The sequence below is a fragment of the Hippopotamus amphibius genome, chromosome 8 (assembly GCF_030028045.1).
Source record: "Hippopotamus amphibius kiboko isolate mHipAmp2 chromosome 8, mHipAmp2.hap2, whole genome shotgun sequence".
Classification (NCBI taxonomy): domain Eukaryota; kingdom Metazoa; phylum Chordata; class Mammalia; order Artiodactyla; family Hippopotamidae; genus Hippopotamus; species Hippopotamus amphibius.
The window spans coordinates 9062669-9085968 of record NC_080193.1 but is presented as its reverse complement, the minus strand read 5'-3'; the positions used below and the strand labels follow the sequence as shown (position 1 = coordinate 9085968).

The 23300-nt window shown below is 55.4% G+C and overlaps 1 protein-coding gene across 1 annotated transcript; it reads left to right on the top strand.

Moving 5' to 3' along the window:
* Positions 1-2549: 2549 nt before the first annotated feature.
* TMEM119 (transmembrane protein 119) lies at positions 2550-8944 on the top strand. The gene is made up of 2 exons (XM_057747269.1): positions 2550-2668; positions 6846-8944. Exon 2 carries the CDS (start codon positions 6857-6859, stop codon positions 7691-7693), a length of 837 nt encoding a protein of 278 aa, XP_057603252.1. The 5' UTR covers positions 2550-2668; positions 6846-6856; the 3' UTR covers positions 7694-8944.
* Positions 8945-23300: the final 14356 nt, after the last annotated feature.

Below are 23300 nucleotides of genomic sequence, written 5' to 3'. Positions count from 1 at the left end.
CCAGATTATCTGGGTGGGCCCAGTATCATCACGAGGGACCTGAAAACTGGAAGAGGGATTGGAGGAGAGAACAAGAGAGACGGCAACGTGAGGACTCAGCCCCCCCTGCAGCAGACTCTGAAGATGGAGGAAGAGGCCTGTGAGCCGAGGAAGGCGGGCAGATTCTAGAAGCTTGAAAAGGCAAAGCTTTTTCAGATTCTTCCCCTTGAAGACTCCGGGATAAACACAGCCCACGACAACTTGATTTCAGCCTAGTGAGACCCATTTCTGACTTCCAGCTGCCAGAACGCTAAGATAATAATGGCGTGTGGATTTAAGTCACCAAGTTTGTGATAATTTGTTACAGCAGCTGTAGGAAACTCATACACTCGGCATCTGGCCAATGCTTTTATATTGTCCAGGCACGTTTATACCCTCTGACTCCTGATTTTCCCAGTAGCCTTGTGAACAGGAGAAATTCTCTATCCTCATTTTACAGATGTTGAAAGAGGCTCCACATGGGGCAAGACCTGGTGAAGGCAGACCTTGAACTTGGGTCTGTCTCTGGTCTGGGGCGTCTCTGGCCCCAGAGGAGGAACACAGAATGGGACGGTGAATTAGGCTGGGGCCTCTGGGCCATCCATGCTGGAAGCAGGCCCTGTTCGGGTTGGTAGTGCCTCTGTCCCTTGATCTCTTGGGGTCTGATTCCCGGCAGCCCTTGGGCTATTGGGGCAGGGGCTCCCCTGGCGGTGGGGCGCTGGGGCAGATCTGGCCACTTCTGCTCACCTGCTGTCTGGTCTAAGGCAAGGCAGATGGGGCTGGGACACCCCCTGGCCATCCTAAAGTGGGTTCAGCTGTTATAACATGTCTATGGGCAGCCACTTGCCCCAGGGGGCATATGTGCACCTGAGTGCCTGTGTGTGTGTGTGTGTGTGTGTGTGTGTGTGTCCATTGGTGGACGGTTCCCCATTCCTTTAGGATGCAAGATTTGGAGTGATCTCAAGAGAAGATGGGAAATTCTCAGGTTTTATTGTCCAAACAGTTGCCCCCTCTTTGGGGAAGTGAGTCAGGGCTGCTGGGACCATCAAAGAGAAGAGCTACAGCCCGGGGCCGTGGTTCCTAAAGGGTTAGGCATGATCTGTTTCTTCATGCACTCCCCCTGCTCCAAACCGTCACTGACTCCCTATTGCCCTGGTTGGATGCCATCCTGAGACTTTAGCCTGGCTCCAGTGACTTCTCCCGCCCTCATCATCTGCTCCTCTCCATCGTCCACTTCGTGGTCCGGCCCAATTTAATGACAGCCCCTTGTCCGCGCGTGGCATTCTCAGCCACCTGCCTTCAACCACAGTGCTCCTTCCTTCGGGGATGCCCTTCTTGGGTCTCCTCTTGCTGGGACTCTGCTCAGTCACAGCTACATCCTCTAGGACGACTTCCTTTTGGCTTTCTCTCAGGGGATCTCTCTCCGTCCAGGGGTTCCCCCAGCACTTGGCCTCTCTCCTGCCACAGACCCATTTCTGTTTTATAAAATAAAAAGTACATATGTGTGCTTTTTTTCTTTTTCTTTCTCTTTTTTCTCTTTTTTTGGCCATGCTGCGTGGCATGTGGGATCTTAGTTCCCAGTCCAGGGATCAAAGTTGTGGCCCCAGCAGTGAGAGCATGGAGTCCTAACCACTGGACTGCCAGGGAAGCCCCCATATTGTGCGCTTTCCCTTGGAAGTCTGTGAGCGTCTTGCAGCCTGGACTGTGTCTGACTCACCTTTGAAACCTGCATAGCACAGGGCTTGGTGCACTGTAGGTGTTCATTAACCATTTGATGGATGGATGAATGAATGAGACTGCAGGAATGAATGAATGCAAAGGACTACCAACCCACTGGTTTCCTCAGGTCAGCCAGAGGGCCCGGTTCTCTGGGTGAGCCTCTTGAATTCACCCTGCCTCACTTTCCCCATCTGTGAAATGGGGCCACGACTCCTGCTCTGGCCATTCCATTTGGGGTACCACAAGGTCACGGATCTCAGGATGTCAGAGCCAGGGGAACCCCAGAGAAGCTTCCCACCCAGCCGTGCAAATGGGGAAATGGAGGCCGGGAGATGGAAAGGGCCTGACCAAGGCCAGACAGCGGGTGCTAGAACTCGCTCCCTGCCTCAGGCCTGACCCTCCATGCATCACTTAAACGCAGCCCAGCTCCCACTCTGTGCCCCGAGCCTCAGCCTCGGAAAACCTGAGTCACAGCTGGAGCTAAGTGTGGGGAATTTTCCTCCTCACTTCTAGGGGCCTCAGGACCTCCCTGACCTCGTCCCCTTCGGAGGAGGGGGCAGGACCCCAGTTCGCTGGGCTGGGGGCCCACTGCAGGATGGCCCTGTCTGCGTGTCCGTCGGCCTCCGCCTGCCCTGGGGACGCGCAGTCAGGGAGGAAATGCCCCATCTGGCGTCCTCCGGGGCGTGGAGGGGGCGCCTGCGGGTGTGAGAGAGGGGGGATTGTGTGTGGCCGAGTTGGGCCCCGCCCCTCCCCCGTCCCCACCCCAAACCCACTTAATGAGATCAAGCTGGCCCCGCTGAGGGGAGGGAGGGAGGAGGGAGGAGGCGGGAGGGAGGGGGAGGCGGGCTGCAGCCGAGAGCAGCGGCCACCGGGCACTGCCACGGACTCGCTCCGCTCCACCTGGCGGGACACCCTGTGTGCGGAGGAACTGGTGAGTCCTGGGGGCCCCTCCTCTCTCCGGGAAGCCTGGGGTGTCTTGGAGTTTCGGGGGCCAGTGTGAGTGCTTTGGGGGGAGCTTCTCTAAGTATGTGTGAGCTTTGAGAGTGTGTCGGATGCTGCCTACGTGTGTGTGATCTGTGCTAAGGGGCGGGTGGTCGGATGTGTGTGCACCTTGGATGTGTCTGAGTGTGGTGCCAGGTTGGCCAGAGTGTTGTGCCTGTGCAGTTGTGTGTGTGCAGTTGTGTGTGTACAGTTGGGGCCTTGCGGTAGGGGATGTATTGTTCTTGGAAAGTGGGCGCCGGGGTGAAAGCTCCTAGGGTCCGCAGGAGGGTGGCGTGGACGGGGCTGGTCCCGTCCGTGGGGCTCCATAGCGGGTCAGGGGGTGCGTGTGTGCATGTGGTGTCAGAGAGCCAGCCTGTTGTGTGTCTGTGTGTGTTCTCTGTGTATCTGTGCTGGTGGGCCTTGAAGCAGTCTGGGGTGTCGAGATGTTGTGTGTCCGTGCTGCTGCTGCTGTGTGTGTGTGTGTGTGTGTGTGTGTGTGTGTTCAGGACCCCCGGTCCTCTCCAGGCCTCCCCTCCAAGGGGCCCAGGTCCCTGTCCTCGGCTGCCCCGGAACAGGGGGTTCAGAGCTTCAGCCAGAACCCCTCCCCACCATGCCACTAATTGAAACCAGGTTTTTGTGGGCCGCCCCTCCCCCCTCCGGCCACCAGTCTCTGAGTGGGGGCGGGGCGGCCACTCTGGCCCCTCAGCCCCAGGTCTTGGGGTGCCTTGGCCTTAGGAATGGATTCACCTCATGTGCGTATTCCTGACCTCTAGTGGGGCCATCGCACTTGAAAACAATAAACGGAGTGAGCTGGGTTCCAAGGAGGAGAGGCCCGGCTCCCGTCTAGGCGTCCTGGACGATCACGGGCTGCGGTGCTGCTAATTGACATCTACGCCTTGCCTTGCCAGCCGGGCTGTTTCTTGTCCTAACAATAGTCCAGGGAGGCGGCCTTATCCCCATTGTACAGATGTGGAAACCGAGGCTCAGAGAGGTGCCCTGCCTGGCCCCAGGACACACGGCTGGGAAATGACCTCCTCCTGGGTATTCAGAGCCGCCTCTCCGGTCAGGTTTTGCCCTGACTGGTTGTGCCACCCTGGGCAGGCCTTTCCCAGTGTTGGGCCTGGGTTTCCTCTTGGGTAAAACAAGAGGGGTTGGCCTGACCCCACCTTCTCACGGTGTGTGAGTGTCTGTGTCCCGGAAAACATGAGGACCAGGGAGGAGGTGGGGGCAGCTGACGGGCAGAATGATCGGTTCAGAGCGGCCCAGGCCTGGGTGCCCATTCTGCAGATGGGAAACTGAGGCCCACAGCGGCTCAGAGGGCTCAGCAAGCAGGGTCCCACAACCATCTCCTGTGAGGGCCGGCCGGCTCCCCGCACTTTGCCTGCTCCTTTCCCAGGGAGCCCGGGGGTGGGGTGAGGGTTGCAGGGGGTGTGAGCGACTCTGAGAGTGGGAGTCTCAGGCTTTAAGAGCCAGAGGTAGTTTCTGTGGCCTCTTTCCTTATCCTCTGCCCATGCCCCAAGGCTCCGGGGGAAAGGAGCACTCTCCTCTGTCCGACTCACTGCTGCGTGTGTGTGTGTGTGTGTGTGCGCGCGCGCGTGCATGCATGTGTGCGTGCGTGGGGGTGTGTGTGTGTATGTGTGTTTCTGGATTCCTCCTTGGCCGCAGCTGAGATTTCACTAAATGAGGTAAAAAAAGTTGATCTTTCCTGGAGAATGGGGTGGGAGGGGTGTAAAATGATCACGTTCACACATCAGGCAGAGATAATCGTCATTTGTCGACTTGAGGTGGGAAAATGTTGGATCTCTGCTGGAGTAGAAATTCGGTGGCTTCTGAGTTTCCCCGTCCCTCGGGGAGCAGCTGTTCTGCGCCAGGCACTTTCGGAACGTGATCTCGTCCGGTCCTCACAGCTCAGCGAGGTGGGCCCTGTGCTCACCTCCTCACCCTGCCCCCCCTCCCCGGTTTACAGATGTGCAAAGCGAGGCCCAGAGGGGCCAGGCAGCTGAGCTGGAGCCAGGATTCTAGTCCTGGTGTCCCCGGCCTCATCACTCTGCTGCCTGCAGAGCTTCAGTGCAGAACCGTCACAGCCATCCCCGCAGGAGAGGACGCTGGTCTTCAGGCACCGCTGGCTAGAGTTGTGCGGTCTATCGTGAGAAATTTCAGCTGCCACCATGAAGGGTCTCTCCCGGCTTGACTCGAGGCGGAAGGCAGGGAGGTGACTGGCCAGAGACAAAAACCCCAAAGATCAAAGCTGTTTGTGGAAACCTTTGCTAAACAAGTGCCAGGGATGGGGGAGCCCAGGAAGACTCCTGAAGTTAAAGGAACATCTCGAATCCTGGTTCCAGCTGACAAGTGATGTCAGCCAGGGTGTGTGAGCCCATTCCTGGGCCAGTCTTGGGCACATGAGTGCGTGCGCGCGCGTGCGTGTGTGTGTGTGTGTGTGTGTGTGTGTGTGTGTGTGTGTGTGTATTCTCAGAGTCACAAAGAAGAAGGTTCAAAGCCCAGCTCTGACACTTAGCATCTGTGTACCCTTGGATGGGTCACTGCCTGTCTCTGCACCTCCATTTCCTCATCTGAAAAATGGAGACAATGTTAGTGCCCAGGGCTTCTTTGGAATCGCACCCACAAAAGGGGCTCAGATGAGTAACCCGTGATGAGAGGACACGGTGACCAACTCATTTAAAATGAAGCCCTGGACGAGTGTTGCCTCTTTTGACGTCCCGGGAGTTATCTTTCGTGTTTTGCCATCTGAGCCACGTTGTCCAAATTCATGTCCCGTCAGGAGGCCCCAGGTCACTTGGAACAAGCCACTCAATGACCCCGTGTCCTTCCTACATCATTTCCTGAATCCCCAAGTCACCGTGAACTGGTACTGTCACCTGCTTTACGGAGCAGGGCCTGAGGCCTGGGCTCTCAACGGGACCCACCGTCAAGGGGTTGGGTACCTGACTGCCTCTTCCAGCCCAGGAACTCGCTGTGTGGCCTGGGGCCTGCGCTTTGTCTTCTCTGGGCCTCTGTCTCCCCATCTCCATCCCCTGGAGAGGGCACCTCACTCAGGAGATCGTGCATCTTGGCACTGGTAGCCCCATCCAGTGTCAGGGTCCTGGACCCTCTGCGGGCTGGGCCAGGGCTCTCAGGGGGTGGCCTGGGGGCACAGGAAGAGGTCTCCAGGTTTGTCTGAGGGGCCAGACCAACTCACGCAAGCTGGGAGAGTTACTGCTTTAGAAGCTGGGCTCCTCTGTAAAGCTAGGCCATGAGGAATTTATTAGTCAGCCAGGCTGTCTGGGCCAGGGAGGGTCTGGGGGTTCACGTCGGGAGCAGCCTTCCAGCGGGGGGAGGGAGGTGTGGGGTCCATATTGATCCCATTTGGTGGTGGCCATAGGACTCAGACTCCAGCTTTGCTTCAGGCACAAGGGTTCCCTCAGGGCTGCCAGGCCCTGCTTTGAGACTTGAAGTGGGGGTTAGCCATGGGGCACATGCTCACAGAGGCCTCTGCTGAGCTCAGGATCTGGATTCTTCAAAACCTATGCATCTCCTGGAGATGGGACCACAGAGGGCCTGGGGGCAGTGGGGAGGGCTTCCCGGAGGAGGGGGTCAGCTCTCTAAGTTACTGAGCCCTACCATCTTCTCTTCCCTCGATGCCTGCATCCAAACCCCAGCTCTTCCTTAGCAAGGCACTTAATCCCTCTGAGCCTCAGTTTCCTCATCTGGAAAATGGGGAGAATGTAGTACCTCCCCTGTTGGGCAGTTCTCAGGATTCAATGAGACATTCCATGTAAGAAATGTAAAATAGTGCCTGGCACATGGCAAGCAATGAAAGAGTAAGTTCTTATTACTCACTCAGCCAAGTCCATCAAGATGCATTTATTGAGCACTTGCTGTATACCAGATATGATGCAAAACCCTGAGGTTGCTGAGATAGATAAGATTTGGCTCTTGCCCTCCAAAAGCTCAGCGTGAAGTCGGGGGGACAGGTGTGAACCCTGGGATGGGGTCCATTGTACGGTGGGGAGGCTCAGGCCCAGGAAAGGGAAGCCACTTGCTAGAATCTGTGTCCCCTGCACCTCCTCGGGGTCCCCTGAGACCCTGGGGTCCCAGCCTGACGTCTCTCCTGCCTCGCTTCCCCACAGGTCCTGGCAACATGGTTTGCACGGTGGCCCCCAGCCTCACCGTGTCTCTGCTGCTGCTCCTGCGGGTCCTGCCCACGGCGTCCTACTCCGTGTCCTTCCTGGAGGACACGGGGGGCAGCGGGGAGGCCGAGGGCGCGTCGGCCTCCTCCCCGAGCCTCCCGCCGCCCCGGACCCCGGCCCTCAGCCTCACATCAGTGGGGCCCCAGCCCACGCCCCTGGCGGGCCCCAAGCCCCCCACCAACTTCCTGGATGGCATCGTGGATTTCTTCCGCCAGTACGTGATGCTCATCGCGGTGGTGGGCTCCCTGGTGTTCCTGCTGATGTTCATTGTCTGTGCTGCCCTCATCACCCGCCAGAAGCACAAGGCCTCTGCCTACTACCCCTCGTCTTTCCCCAAGAAGAAGTACGTGGACCAGAGTGACCGGGCCGGGGGCCCCCGAACCTTCAGCGAGGTCCCCGACCGGGCCCCTGACGGCCGGCCCGAGGAGGCCCTGGATTCCTCCCAGCAGCTGCAGGCTGACATCCTCGCCGCCACCCAGAACCTCAAGTCTCCTGCCAGGGCCGCCCCAGGCGGTGGAGAAGGAGCCAGGATGATGGAGGGCAAGTCAGAGGAAGAGGAGAAAGGCAGCCGGGAGGTGGACCAGGAAGCTCAGGGATGTGAGGTCCCAGCAGAGAAACCAGAGGTGCCACCGGAGGAGCCCTGCTCAGAGGAGGTGAACGGGGCTCTGGCAGCTGCTGAAGGTCAAGGGGAGCCAGAGGCGGCTCCCTCATTAGCCCAAGAGGCCGGCGGCCCAGATGGTCCCCCCGAAAACCCTTGTGCTTGCGGCAGTGTCCCCCCTGGCATTTAACAGGCCTCTAGGGCTGCTGGCCCTGGCTGTTGGACTCCTGGCGGTCACCTCCTTGGGCACAGAAAGGCCCTCGGCCCTTACTGCGCCCTGACACCCCCTCCTTGGCCACTCCCCACTGCAAATCCTGGCGTGTCTGATCCTACTACAGCGGGCAGAGGTGCTGGTCTCTGTTCCACCCTCAGGAATCTCACTGACTTCGAGAACACTTATCCCTGCAGCCCCAAGGGCTACATCCCAAAGCACAGCTCCTCTGGGGAAATGGGGCTGGGGATGTGTCCCCATCTCAGCCACGTCTGTTGGGAAACATTTGTCTCAGGTCTCTTGTGACAGTGCAAACATGGCTGCTTTCCATCAAGGTAGGAAAGAAAAACAGAATAACTAGGAGTTTTGGAAAAGGTTGAACGGATGGGAGATGCAGAGGGGCCTGGGCTTGGAGCCGTTAGTGGTACCAGAGAAGATTAGTCAGGAGGCTTCTGTGAGGGGCCCCTGCACACATTACGATAGGTCCCTAAACGAGCATTTCCCAAACTGGGTTCCCCGAAAGAAAGATTTTGAGGTCCAACAGATGAGTTGAGGAAACACCGCTTCTCTGCTCTGTGTCCCCCACTTGGAGCCCTGAAAGGCTCTGACAAGTCCTGCAGTAAAGGTGCCCATGGAATCTGGTTTTGCTTAGCCTTTACCCCCAAAACTTTGGACCGTGGAGTCCTTCTGTTTCTGTTTTACAGCTACAGAGTAAAATCCTGCAGAGAACATTCTGAAAGTTACCACTCAACATGTTCCCCAAGGCGCCCCTCCCCAGTTTCTGGTTGGTCCAGGGTGAGGGGTATGGGGTGGTGAGGGCTCAGCTCTCTCAGAGAGGCTGCCTCTCATCCCGCTACCACTGCAGGGATGGGGCAAATGAATTGAACCTTTCTTGCCAGATCCCCAAAGCAGCCTAGAAGCTGGGGGGCTGTGTGTGAGGGGACCCCACTCTGGGGGAATCTGAGCGGGTGGGGGAGGGTTTCTGACACCCAGGCTGGAGCAGGCGGCCCTGGTCCCCCACCCCAGTTTTCGCACACACACATCTGGTAGCCGGTGCCCACAGCATGTTTTAGTCTTTGACAAGGGAGCCTGAGCTCCGTCCTGATTTGGGGAGGCTCTGGGGGGGGTTCCTTTTCCCCATCCCTCCATCCGGACCCCTCCTCCTCTGCACAACTTTCCAGGTGCTGGAGTATAACAAACCAGCACAATAAACCTTTATTCTGGCCTGAGCGTCGCTGGTTTTCTCGGGGTGGAGGGAGGAATGAATCTGCTGGGAGGTGGGGTATTTTCCCTGGGCTGTTCCACGGGGGTGGAGCATCTTTCTTGGGGGACATCGGCCAGGCCCCAGGGGCTGAATGGGCAGATTGGTGTGGGAAACGGAGGGAGGGACGGATGACCCATCGGAACAGGGGCAGGAGCTTGTGCCTGGGCTTGTGGCCACAGACGCAGGTGCCACAGGTACCTCTCCTACTTACTGTGTCTGCAGAACCACCCACCTCTCTGTTTCCCCCAAGGAAACCAGGGCAGCTGAGGGGCTCGGGGCTGAGGTTCTAGTGTCCCCTCCCCCTGCAGAATGGCTGAGGCCTGGCCTGGGCCTCAAGGACAATGCCACACTCGCCGCACCCTTGGCCTGTGTGCCTGGGGTTGGAGGCAGCCCTGGCCTGTGTCTCCTCACCCACCAGGCTCCTCCTTGCCTTTGATGGCAATTCCTGCAGCCACCGCTCCCCCTCCGCGCCGGAGCTGCCAGCTGGAATCCAGATGCGGCTGGGCTGGAAGCACGTGCTGGATCCCTGGGGCGATGGGGGTGGGGGCCCGTCCCCCTGCAGCCCCTCTCCTCTGCCGCCAGCCCCACATCCATCTGGAGGGGGCCGGGGTTTGGGTTTCATAACACACTAGGGCCACTGTCTTGCTCAGTAGGGAAGGGCCCGCGTTCTCTCAGCCCAGGCAGGCTCCCGCCCAAGAACGCAGGGAGAATTGAAATACAAATACTGAACACCCGGATGCTGTGTAGCTGGGACCAAGTCACTCAACCTCTCCGGGTGTGACAGGCCCTCTCCTTGTTCCTGAGCTCCTGCAGGGTCCTACGCACTGGGGTGTGGCTGGGAAGTGCGTGAAGCTTCCCTGTGACAGCAAAACCCAGATAAGACAGAAGCAGACATTGGTAATCCCTGGGGAGCAGGCAGGGCTGCATCGCCCAATCAGCAGCAGCCTGGCTCCCCGTTAGTGCCCAGTGGGCCCTCCAGAGGACGTGGAGTGTGTGGCCTTAGCCGCAGCCTGTGTCCCCAGGGAATGGTGGGGAGGGGCGGCATTAAGGAGGTGGTCTGAGCCCAGGGCAGGAATTGACCTCTCCCTCACCTCCGAGCTTTTACAGCTACTATGCTCTCTGCCTAAGACACCCTTCCACCCCTCCTTGCCTTGCTAACTTTCATCTTTTAGCTTCTGGCTTAGATGTCCCCTCCTCCTGGGAGTCTTCCCGGATACCCCCCACCCAGCCTCTCTTCCACAGTCTCCTGGGCTCAAGGATGATAATAATTGCTTACAATTAATGAGCATCTGTTATGTGCCAGGCACGGCTCTAAGCAGCGGGCATCATTCACTCATGGCAACCCTACGAGCTGGGCCCAGTTATTATCCCCATGTCATGGATGGGGAAACTGAGGTCCAGAGAGGGGAAGTCAGTTACCCAGGTCACACAGCCAGGATAGTAGCCCCACAGTCTGATTCTGGAGTCTGAGTTCTCTCCGCTGGGCTCTACTGCTTTTTTGATGAATAAATGAGTGATTGAATGAAGGAAGCCCTTGGGGAGAGGACAGCAGAGCCCCTCCACCCAGCTCCCACATCTGTGATGGAGTTACCCAGGAGAGGCCATTTACGGGCACACATCTGGCCGGCACCGGCGGGGAGTGAGCCGCGGAGGGAGACCATGGTGGGGGCGTGTGTGGCTGGGGCCAAGCGAGGGGGAAAGAACAGGGCTTAAGGGTGGGGGTGGGGGGTAGGGGTTCCAGTGTTCCCAGGGATCCGGGAGTCTGCCAGGGCATGACCAGGCCCCCTCTGTCCCAGGGCTTGTAAAACCACACAGCTGCCCCCAGCCTGGGAGGCTGTCCCGGGACCAGGCCTCCGCCGCGACCGTCGAGGGGGAGAGGGAGGGCAAGAAAAACCACCGGAGACATGAACCCCAGCTCCCGCGGGAACGGAGGTTCTGGTGACATGCGATGGGGGTGGGGCTTCTGAGGAGCCCCTTTTCCCATGCCCTGCCCTGCTCTGATCACGTGACAGGTCGGGCATCCTCTGGCTGGGGTCACGTCCAGGGCGAGAGCAGGAGGGGCAGAACCCACACCTCCCAGGCCGCTCTGTGCTGGGCATGTCATCTTTAACCCTCTGGGGTGCACAAAGTGGTTTGGGCTCTGGGGTGAGACCCCTTGGGTCAATGCCAGCTCCACGCTTTCCCGGCTGTGTGACCTTGGGTGAGTCGCCTCACCTCTCTGGGCCTCCGTTTCCATGTGTGTAAAGAGGGGATGATCCTACCCCACCTGGCAGGGCTCTCCACCTGCACAGAGGGATTACCTGGGAGCCTTTAAAAATCTTGACTCCTGGACCCCACCCAGACCGAGATCAGAGTGTCTGAGGGTGCAGCCGGGCAGTTGTCAGTGCCAAGATGCAGAGTCCACGAGGAGAGCGGTCTCGGGGTTTGTGCACCACTGTCTCCCCAGCGCTCAGCACGGTGCCCGGCGCTTAGCAAGTACTCCGCGTGTGTGCGCATGCGCGTCATAGCAAGTGCTCCGTGTGTGCGCGTGCGCGTAAGGCTGAAGGACAGCATCGTGCCGGCACATCCTTAACCACATTTAATCCTCCCCCCATTCTTTGCAGAGAGAGGAGCAATATCATTACCCCCATTCTGCAAATGAGAAAACAGGCTCGGGGGTGTGGTGACGTGCCTGAGATCACACAGCCGGGCGCAGCTGGGATTCGAACTCAGGTCGGTCTGGCTCCTCAGCCTGGACTCTTCAGCGCTGAGCCTCCCACCTCATTTTAGAACGTCGTGGTCCAAAGGTAGAGCCCCTGCACTGATGGTAGGGTGGGCACCGTGCATTTTGTATCCACTGCATTTCATCTTGGGTCCCCTTCCTTGTTCTGACCCCACCCTGCCCCCCAGGGTGGTGACGGTGACGGCCCAGTGCCCGTCTTTGTTTTCATTCGTTAGTGCTTGGAATCATCCAGTTCTCCTTCGTTGGGATTAATTAACCCTCTGGGTTCCGAGGTGGCCCAGGAGCAAGGAGCAGGGTCCTAGATCTTTTGTTTTCCAGCCACAGTTCTCTAATGAGCACTTTCTCTGGTGCCAGGTACTGGGGAGAAACTGTTAGCAAAACAGATCTGAGGCTATATTCTAGCAAAGGAGATGAAACTTCCTCAAAGAGTCATCCAGATGCAGCCACAATGATTAATAACAGGGGTAGCCACCATTTATAAATGGGCTGTTAGGCATGTGTCTGACGCTTTACCCGTGTTACTTTTTACAGCCCTACCGAGGTGTAGTTGACATGCAGTAAAATGCACATATTCAAGTGTACAATTTGGTCATTTTGACATATGTGTATAAAGTCATCACCACAATCAAGGTGATGGACATATCCATCACCCTTTGTAATCTATCCTCACTGCTCCTCTCCATCCCCCACCCCAGTCCCCAGGCAACTATTGATCTGCTTTCTGTCACTATGAATCATTTTTATTTTCTGGAATTTTGTATAAATGGAACCATACAGTGTGTACTCTTTTTTTTTTTTTTTTTGGTCTGGCTTCTTTCACTCAGAATAAATATTTTGAGATTTATTCCTGTTGTTGTATCTATCAATATTTCACTCTTTTTTATTGCTGAGTGGTGTTCCCTTGTATGAATGTATGAAAAATCTGTTCGCCAGTTGATGGATGTTTGGGTGGTTTCCAGCTTTTGGCTGTTACAAATAAAACTATGAACTACTGATGTTATTCCTCCCAACCTTCTTAATGAGATGATTGTTAGTTCTCCCCATTTTACAGATGAGAAAAATGGAGACTCAGAGAGGTCAAGTAACTTATCCAAGGTCACACAGCCAGTAGTTGGAGCACAGACTCGCAAAGAGTGAGAATGTTTGAGCTAAGTGACTTTAGGGAACCTCTAAAGTACAGAAAGCCTCAGATCAGCCCCTCATTTTATACTTGGGCCTCTGAGGACCAGACAGGGGCTGGGTCTCGTCCAGAGCTGGGTGAGAATTTGGGACTCCGGTGGGCAGTCTTGCGCCGTGTCCAGCTCTGCTGTGCTTTATCCTGGCTCTTCATCTGATTTGGGGTAGGATCTGTCTGGAGTGGGACTGGGATTTGCCATTTTTTCAAGGGGTTTTAATTTCAGGATTCCTCCGGCTGCTCAAAAATAGCAGAAAGGATTTGGCGTTGGCTCCAGGGCCTGGGAGGTTCCCCCGCAGCTGCTCCCCCTCCCCAGGCGGGTGCAGGGTTTATAGCGGCAGCTGCAAAGTATAAAATAGCCCTGCTCGTAAATCCGCTCTTGCCAGGGTCCCTGATGCCAAAGTCCTTTGCAGTGCACAGCATGGCATCCCACCAGCCACTGGAACCCTGCAGGGACACTGAGGGTGCCCTAGAAGGCCAGAGGGTCCAGTCTAGGGTGGCCACAGGGTTTGGGGAGCCAGACTCAGCTGGAGGAGCTGGAGGGGGAAAAGACTCGGGTTGCACAGGGCGGATCGGGGACAGTGAGGGAAGGGGGAGGTAGTGGACGTGGAAATAAGGAACCAGGAGACCCAATGAAGGGTCCTCCTAGCTGTGTAACTTGGGTATGTCACGTTTTTGAACTGTGGGTTCCTCACTTGTAAAGCTGGGCCCACAGCCCTTGCCCTATCTCCCCAGAAAGCTGGGAGGTTAATAGATGTGAAGGCACTTTATAAGGTGTAGGGCAGGGTAGTCTGGTGGCTAGGGGGTTCAGATGAGCTGGGTTGGAATCTCAACTCTGCCAACTCCCAGCTGTGTGACCTTGGGCAAGTCACTTCACCTCTCTGGGCCTGTTTCCTTGTCTGTGAAACGGGACCTCAGAGGGTTGGTAGGAGTTGAGTTTATTCCCTTAAAGTGCTTAGAACAGGCCCTCTGCAAGTGCTCAATGAATTTGAGCTTTTGTTAGCTGTACATTGTGAAGTACAGTGCCCCATGAAGAGAAAAGAGGGAAACCTCTGTCTCTAAATGTCTGGCTGTTCTGGGAGTCACCTCTTGTTTCCAGGTCTAGGTTCAGAAGATTCAGCATCGTAAGATCAGTGATTCTAAGATGCTTGGAACTTTAGAGACTACACATCTGTTTTCTCTTGGCGGGGGTGGGGGAAGAAAAGAGGGACCTAGAAGGGTTGGTGAAATCAGAGCACTGCCAGCAGCCGGGGAAGTGCCGTGAACTCTGGGGAGGGGGTGATGGACGTGGCCAGAGACAGACAGGCTGCTGTGGCCCTTTGGGTGGTGAAAAGGCAGCCCCACCCCGTGTGCCCCTCTGCAGGGGTTTGGCGCCCAGTGGGAGCCAGGGGTCATGCCGCAGCTGTTCCCCTTCTCCCTCTGGGGTGTGGTGACCTCAGCCAGGGCTTGGACATTGTCTGGCGGGCACGGCTGGAGACGTGGCTGGCAGCACGGGCTGGGGAGCCCAGGGTCTCAGGTGCATCTAGGGCAGGCGCCGGGGCTATTTCTAAGGGGTTGGAAAGGGGAGCGGGGCCCAGTGGGATTCATTGCCAGGTGACCAGGAACATCTCCCCTCCCCTGTCTGCTGTGTTTCCATCTATAAAACAAACCAAATGCTTAGACTGGCCAGAAACTCCTTCAGGCACCGTGGGGGAAGGGCAGAAGGTATCTGCATCCCCAAAAGACTGGGGTTCGAATCCCAGCCTTCAAATTCCTCCTGCAGGCTGCGTGACCTTGAGCTGCCCCCTCTCGGAGCCTCCGTGCTTCACCTGTGAAACCACAGGTCCTGCCCTGTTGTGAGACTCAGATGAGAAAAAGCTGCTTGAGCGTGTGGCCCATGTGGGTAACCCCTGCGCTCCCCAATCTCCCACCTGCGCCCTCCTCAGGGTTTAGATCCCATTACGAGGGCCTGTTTCCATCCCTTCTTCAGCACCCACGGCGTAGCAAGCATGGCACTAAGCACTTTCTACGCGTTGGGTTTGCACAAAGCTGAGGGTGGCACAGATATTATCCACCTTCTACAGAGGGAGGCATGGAAGCTCAGAGAGGCCAAGTGAGCCGCCCAATGTCACACAGCCAGGAAGAGCTGGGCTTTGAACCTCCTGGGCTTGTCGGATCCCATAGGAAGTGCTCTAACCACAGCTCAACACTGCCTGCAAGCCTATTCATGAAGGAATGAGTGCACAAATGAGCGCCTGGATACAGGATAATGGGGTTGGAGGAGGGGGCCCGGAGCCAATGTGTCCAGACTTCCATGTGACCCACGGCTCAGCTGGTGGCAGGGGCGTCATCACAGCTGCCGGGTGCTGCGGCCACCGTGGCCTGTGAGATGGAAAGGCAGCAAGGAGGGCTTTGCCCACAACCCGGCTGTTCACACGCTGTGCCTGGGCACACCTTGCGTGCGGCGGGCGTTCCACGGGCAGGGGGTGGCATCCCGGCGCCTGGCACCACCAGCCAGCGGGCGGCCCGTCTCCCCATGTGAGAGGGCGCTGGAGGGGCCTGCGCGGCCGGGTGGCCCGGGAATGACCACGCTAGTCTGCTGAACTCCAACCAACGCTTTGCTCCTGCCCGGGACGCTGCGTGGGGATGACACCGAGCGTCCACCAGGTCCGGGGTCAAGCCCACAGCCCTGAGCTCTCTGGAGGCGTGAACTTGGAGGTGGGGGCCCAGGCAGGCACCGGCCCTGGGTCTGGAGCCCCAGGCGGAGGTCCCCTCCCTGACTGTGCTGCCTGAGGAAAGTCGCTCACCCTCTCTGGACCTCAGCTGCCTGTCCCACTAAGGAAAGGAGGAGGCTTGATCTTAATTTCAGCCAGCTGGTGGGCCTCCACCTCCAAGCCTATGTGGGGCATTATTGTCAGCAGCTGGGGGAAGGGGCTGTGGGACGCCATTTTTCCTGGAGTAAAAAGAATCACTCAGTCCTTGGAGGAGATCTTGGGAGAACCTGGCTTTTTTACCCCCTTGAATCCATCTCCGGGAGATCAACCTCCCTCCACGTTATGAGACCTCTGGAAGAATTCTCCCAGCTCCTTTGACCGTCTCTCCAGCATCTGAGCAAACCCTCAGTCTCAGGAAGCCCTTTTCCATCTAAGGTAAGTGGAGCCAGCGGGGCCCGAGGACCGATTCCCCAGCTGCCTGGCCCGCAGCACAAGCTCTGGCTGGAAGGACTGGGCCAGCCATGTGGGTGCCAGTTAGAAACACTTCCGAATTTTTCCCATGGCCTCTCACAAGGTAAGAACATCTCATCTTTGTCCGGATCCAGTGTCTGGTTTTCAGTAGATTGTGGGGAGAGAGGGGGGCCTTTTGGAGGGTCTTACAGGCAGCGTCTACCAAGGTTATCCATGGCCTTGTCCTTTGCCCCAGAGATTTTTTTTTTTTAATTTTTGTGAATATTCCACGTGTTGTTTTGTTTTGTTTTTAAAATTAATTAATTTTTGGCCTCGTTGGATCTTCACTGCTGCACGCGGTCTTTCTCTAGTTGCGGTGAGCAGGGGTTACTCTCGCTGTGGTGCGCAGGATTCTCTTGCTGCAGAGCGTGGGCTCTAGGATGTCCGGGCTTCAGCATTTGTGGCACGTGGGCGTGGTAGTTGTGGCGCACGGGCTTAGTTGCTCTGTGGCATGTGGGATCTTCCTGGCCCAGGGATTGAAGCTGTGTCCCCTGCACTGGCAGGTGGATTCTTAACCACTGCGCCACCGGGGAAGTTTGCCCAGAGATTTTTTTTTTCTGGAATCTGCCTACAGAAATATCTGTATGTGGGCCCTGGGATGGGCCCGCAAAGATGTTGGTGCCGTTGTTGTTTAGAACATGTGACAAAAAGGGAAACGGCTTGTGTGCCTATCACTGTGGGAGCGTTAAGGAAACGGTGGTCCTGTCGAGTGAGAGGATACTCTGAATTCGCTTTTGGGGAAACAGTCTGAACAAAAATACTATTGTTAGCATTTCCCAATTTACCTTTCACATAAATGATTTCATGTGAAAAATCACTATAAAGTTGGTTTGATGGCGCTTCCTTGAGCCAATGAGGAAAGCATCCGTGCTCAGTGAATTGTTGACAGATGCGGTACCCTAGGGGTGAGGGGACTTGTCACACAATAGGTGACTGGGGGACAGGGCCCAGGTCCTGGGTCTGGCCTGCAGCTCATCCTCCCTGTGGTCTGCGGTCTATCTTACGTAAGGGGAAGGGGCAGCCCTGGCATGGGGGACTCACACCTGGGAGTCACCTGTTTGAGGTGTGAGCCCAGGCTTCTGCTACCCGGGCTTTGGGCATCCCTAGAATGGAGGCAGTTGGTGCCTCTGGGTCGGGTGTGGGGGCAGAGCGGGCCCTGGGTGAGGTCGAGAAGGGAGATCCATCACACATTTCCCAGGCCACCCTGCACGTGGATGTCTTTGCACATACCAGGTCCTACTGGGGGGCTCGCCAAGGCGAAGGGTACAAGCATTGCGTTTTCAGAAGTGCTGCCAATGACGTCTCCAAAATGTGCCAACCATTTCCATTCCGTCTTGGTCTAAGAATGGTTCCATTTCCCCACACCCTTGACAGCACTGCGAGTTTCCAGTCGAAGAGATGAGAAGTGGTGTTCCATTGTAGTTTTCGTTATGGTTCCCTGATTACCGATGAGAGAGGGGCATTTTTCTTTTTAAAAAATATTTACTTGGTTGTGCTGAGTCTTAGTTGCGGCACGTGGGCTCCTTAGTTGTGGCACGTGAACTCTTAGTTGCGGCATGCATGTGGGATCTAGTTCCCCGACTAGGGATCGAAGCTGGGCCCCCTGCATTGGGAGTGTGGAGTCTTAACCACTAGACCACCAGGAAAGTCCTGAGAGAGGGGCTTTTAACCTCATGGAGTTTCTCTTCTATGAATTACCTGTTTCTATCCTTAGTTTCCATGTGTATTGGTTGGGTACCCACTGCTTTTCAAATTTTTTTTTACAGATTTTTTTCTTTTGATGTGGACCTTTTTTTAAAAAAGTCTTTATTGAATTTGTTACAATGTTGCTTCTGTTCTATGTTTTGGTTTTGGGCCAGGAGGCATGTGGGATCTTAGCTCCCTGAACAGGGATCGAACCTGCACCCCCTGCGTTGGAAGGCGAAGTCTTCACCACTGGACCGCCAGGGAAGTCCAAGGTTTTCAACTTTTCTGAGCCACAAAATCCTTTGTTTGAATAAACTCTTCCTAGGAGTCCTAAGTTGAATGAAAGCAGAGCTGCATGCTGGAGGAGGGGGTGGGGTACCCTGAGGGCACCTGTTTGTCCCTCTTCCCTCACTGCAGGGAGCCCCAGGGCTCAGTGGAGCACAGTTTGCAAACAGTCGCTATAGTCCTACCACTCCAGCCACAAATACGGGAACCGAGACCCAAAGCCACCCAGAGCGGTAATGGCCGAGGCAGGGCTCCAGCCCAGGTCACGTGACGCTGTCCGTGTTCATTCCAGAAGGATCTCTAAGTAGATGATCCATCCATGAGTGACAGTTTCATCACTTCTTGTCTATGCCCTTCACTTCACTTGTTGTTTTGTGATGATGGCGGTGGCGGTGGAGTGATGGTGGTGGTGGAGGCGATGGTGATGAGCGGGTCATGACGTGGGTGGTGGCGGAGGTGATGGTGGTGAACATCCTTGTGCTGTTCCTGATCTTCACGGGCACGCTTCCAAAATTTTCCCGTGGGCATGATGTTTGCTGTCGTTTTCTGGTAAATGTCCTTTTTTTCAAGTTAAGGAAATTCCTTTCTATTCTTAGATGGCCAAAATTTTTGAGTTGCAAATGGGTATTGAAGTTTATCAAATGCTTTCCAGTCTCTGCGAAGATGAGACAGTTCTTTTCTCTCACTGTGTGGCACTAGATGAAGACATCCTTGAGACAATCCAGAGGAACTGATTTTGTCTCAAGCAGGGAACCTCGCTCTCCTCCACTTTCCCTGTTCCTTCTTTCCCTCTCCCTAAACACAGACACTTTTCAGGCCCGAGGAGCCGGACAGTAGAGGAGCGTGAGGCATCGGAAAAGAAATGATCTCCCGGTGCTGGGTCAGCGCTTTCCGCCTGCCTGACTTCTACTGCTGTTTCCTGTACTAATCCCAGGGGGGACCGCCCCCACCCCCCCATCTGGTTCCAGACATAGTCCGAGACATTCTGAGGTTGCGTTAAAATGCTGGTGGCAGACAGACAGGGGAGGATCTTGAAGCCTCGCATTCCTCTCCAGGATGCCGGAGGAGGGGGGGAGGCCGGGCGGGTGTGCGGTGGGGGAGGAATTTGTCTTGGAGGTGGGGTTGGTCCGGGGTATGGGGAGAAGGGCTGGTTGCTAGGCAAAATCGGCAGAGATGAATCATGTTCTGGCACAAGTTGGTTATGGGCTAAAATGAGAAGTTATCCAAGGATGTGGAATCTTTTTGTTTGAGCTGGAAGGGAATATGGATTCATCGGGTCCAATCCCCTCGTTTTGCAGACAGGGGAACTGCAAATATAGAGAGGGAGAAAGGTTTGCCCTGAGAGCAAGGAGCGGATCTCTTGCCTCCTAGCTTTTTCCAGGGACTGTGGCCAGAATAAGCCTTTGGCACCGCCTCCTGTATTGTGCGCGGTTACCGTTCTAGACATCCGAGATTTCATGGTGAATCCTCAGACGGGCTTTCCCTGAGCAGGAGAAATCCAGAGCGTTTCGCTCTGGGGTGACTGAACAATGTGATGCCAGGGTGGATGGGGGAAGCCTGTTTGGGGAGATGGCATTTGAAGTGAGACCTGGGTGCAAGAGGCAGCCCTGGGAGGCTCTGGGAAGAGGGCTGCAGGCAGTGGGACCAGCCAGTGCAAAGGCCCTGCGGGGGGAATAAGGTTGGTGAGTTTGAGAGTCGGCAGGGAGGCCAGTGGGCTGAGGGAGGCAAAAGGGGACAGGCAGGGCCTTGGAGGCCAGAGAGAGGCTTGATGGGAAGCTGTTGTCTGACATTAATTAGGGGGCGTGATCCCCTACATGACTCCTTCTCCTGCTCCATGGTGCTAAGGGCCTATCCTGTGGATGAATAAGCAGTTAGTAAGCACCTACTGTGTGCCCACCTGTCCTGGGCACTTCATTTGTGTGGTCTCATTTCACCCTGCGACAGCCCCTCCCAGGCTGACTGTCGGAAGAGGACAAATGGGAGAGGCCCACGCTTGCCTATGGCCACTCTGTGCAGGCATCCCTGACCCAGGCTCTGTCCCTTGAGGCCCTCTGCTCAGCTGGAAAAGGACTGGCCCGCACGAGCAGCTTGTCCTTTGGTTCAGCTCCTTAGGAAAAAGAGTGGGAAATGTCGAGAGGAAACTCAGATCCCGGAGGCCGCCCAAGAAGACTTGCCAGGGAGCAGGGCCACGCTGGCCTGAACCTTTGGGGTTGGAATGGATGAGCACCCACTTGAAGGAAGATGGTCCCCAGGGGCCCTGCTGTGGTGGGAAAGTGAGAATCCAGGGCTGAAGGGCATATGGGACAGTGTGAGAAACTCCCACAAAGCTCCCTTGCCTCCAGATAGTAAGCCCAGCAGATGCCTGGAATTCCACCATTAATGATTCACTCATTGGTGGTAAGCCTTGCTTTTGACTCCTCTTCTTGTAAGATGCAAACCTCCTTTGGAAAAAAGAGTGCGAAGATGAAGTCTCAAACCCAATAGTGTGACAAAATTTAGAGATTTTAAGTGATAGAGGCCTGGATGCTGGATGACTCCGAGGGGCCATCAGATTTAGAGCTTCCCATGGGGTCAGTGGAGACTTTTGTTGGGGCTATCCTGCCGCCCATCTTCTCCCTCTTCCCAATCCTGCTTTCTAAACTGGGCTTCCACAGGTGTTGATCCCAGGAACACTCCTGAGTAAACACCCTGCTCGTTGACTCCATCTGAGAGTCAACTTTCTGGGGAATCTGACCTGTAGCAACGAAGGTGATGATGGTGATGTTGATGATGGTGGTGTTGATGATGGTGGTACTGTTGGTACTGATGATGGTGATAGTGATGATGGTGGGGATGATGATGGTGGGGATGATGGTGGGGATGAGGATGGTGGGGATGAGGATGGTGGGGATGATGGGGATGATGATGGGGATGATGATGGTGGGGATGATGATGGTGGGGATCATGATGATGGGGATGATGGTGGGGATGATGGGGATGATGGCAGGGCTGGTGGGGATGATGATGGTGGGGATGATGATGGTGGGGATGATGATGGTGGGGATGATGGTGGGGATGATGATGGTGGGGATGATGGTGGGGATGATGGTGGGGATGATGATGGTGGGGATGATGATGGTGGGGATCATGATGATGGGGATGATGGTGGGGATGATGATGGGGATGATGATGGTGGGGATGATGATGGTGGGGATGATGATGATAGCTAACATTTATTGAGTGTTTATTACATGCCTGGCACTGTGCTTTTTTTACTTTACTTGTGATCATTCTTTTAATCCTGACAACAAACATATGACCTAGGAGCTAGTATTCTGCTGATTTTTCAGGAAGGGAGATCAAGGCTCAAAGACGTTAAGGACAGGGCTTCCTAGGTGGCGCGGTGGTTAAGAATCTGCCTGCCAAAGCAGGGGACATAGGTTCGATCCCTGCTCCAGGAAGATCCCACGTGCTACGGAGCAACTAAGCCCGTGCGCCCCAAAAAACAAACGAACAAAAAAAGAGAGGTTAAGGACATGCTTAAGGTCATATGAGAGCTCATGGCAGAGCTGGGGTTAGGAGCCATGTCCCTAGATCCCCATCCAAGATTGTTCCCTCATCCTGCGGTCCTGCTCAAAGAGGCTGTATGTGGTGGGGAGGTGTTTTGGGGGTAGGGAGTCCAGCCTGACTTCCCCACTGGGGGTTCCTCTGATCCATCAGTCTAAGGGCCCCGGGGGCAGGATGGAGGCCCCTGGAACCTCTTTTGCACCAGCAGCTCCAGGGCATTAAAGGGTTGTCCTCATTGGAGGCCTTCTGGAGTTATTCTGGGATCTGGGCTTCTCTGAGGTGAGGTCAGGAGCTGGAGTGTCTAGCACAACATTTTGAAAGAGCTGGGCAGTGAGGGTGCTGGTGGTATTTGAGGCTCGGCCTGGGGAGTAGCTGTGCCCTGCGGCTGACCAAGCACTGTGGAGAGAGCTTGTCCAGCAAGCCACGTGTAACAGAAGTCATGTCTGTGTGTCCCCTGCACGGGGGCAGCCAGACCATGACTTTGTGTAATTTTCGGGGCCTTGCTGTGAGGGCATGTCTCAAGGCAAAGGCATCATGGGTTGGAAGCCTGGAAGTTATAGTATTTTATTTTATTTTACTTTTATTTTATTGTATTAAGTTTATTTTATTTTAAAATGTAAAATTTAATTTTATTTTGCTGTGCTGCGCAATATGCAGAATCTCAGTTCCCCAACCAGGGATGGAACCTGGGCCCTGGCGGTGAAAGGGCTGGGCCCTAACCACTGAGTCACCAGGGAATTCCCTATAGGATTTTAAAAACAGTAATAGTAGCAGCAGTAGTAACAATAGTAGTAACAGTTGATACCAGGAATGGTACTAAAAAGACCAATGCTAATAGTAACAATAATATCAGCAGGAGAGAGAATAGAGCAGTGGCAAGCTGAGAGCTTGGGCTGGAATCCTGCTGTGGCCACTTCCTGGCTCTGTGATTTGGACACATCCCTTTACCTTTCGGTTTCTTCATCTGTAAAATGGGATAATCATAGACATTTTAGGATTTCTGTGCAGAGGATTGTAAATGGGCTAATCTGTATAAAACACCCAGCAACTGTGTCTGGTATGTCGCTGGGGCTGAAGAGTCACGTATAATCATGACAATCACTGTGACCTCTATGAACTGTTTTTATATGCCACGGCCTTTACAGGCATCATCTCATTTAATGGTCACGTCAACTGGACCAGGTAGGTGCCATTCTCATCCCATTGTGCAGATGAATCAATGGAGACCTGGGGTGGTTGAAGTCTCTAGCTCAAGGTCACACAGGGGTAGGCCGCATTTGAACCCACCATGTCTGACTCCGATGTGCCGAGCTCACTCTGCTCTGCCAAGCTGCTGCCTCCCTGGGCAGAGATGGTCTTCTCTGGGGAGGTGGCTCTTTGAGGGGTTGACGGATGTCATCTTGGGGGATGGAGGAAGCAAGTGGACAGGCCACAAAACACCAATGAGAGATACGCTTCACATCCATCTTCTGGTTGGGGCTGGGGCTCACCTGCAGGGTCCCCCGGACTCTGCCAAGACTCAGTGGGACCCTGAAGTCTTCTGTCCCATCATGGGGGTGGACAAGAGTCTGCCCTCTTGTCACAAGTTCAAGGGGCCTTAATCATCAAAAGTCACCCCTCATTTGCTTGGCTTTTTAAGAAGATGCTGTGATAGAGATGGCTCGTTTTGACATGACAGTGCTTAATGGGAAGTTGTAACAGTGCAT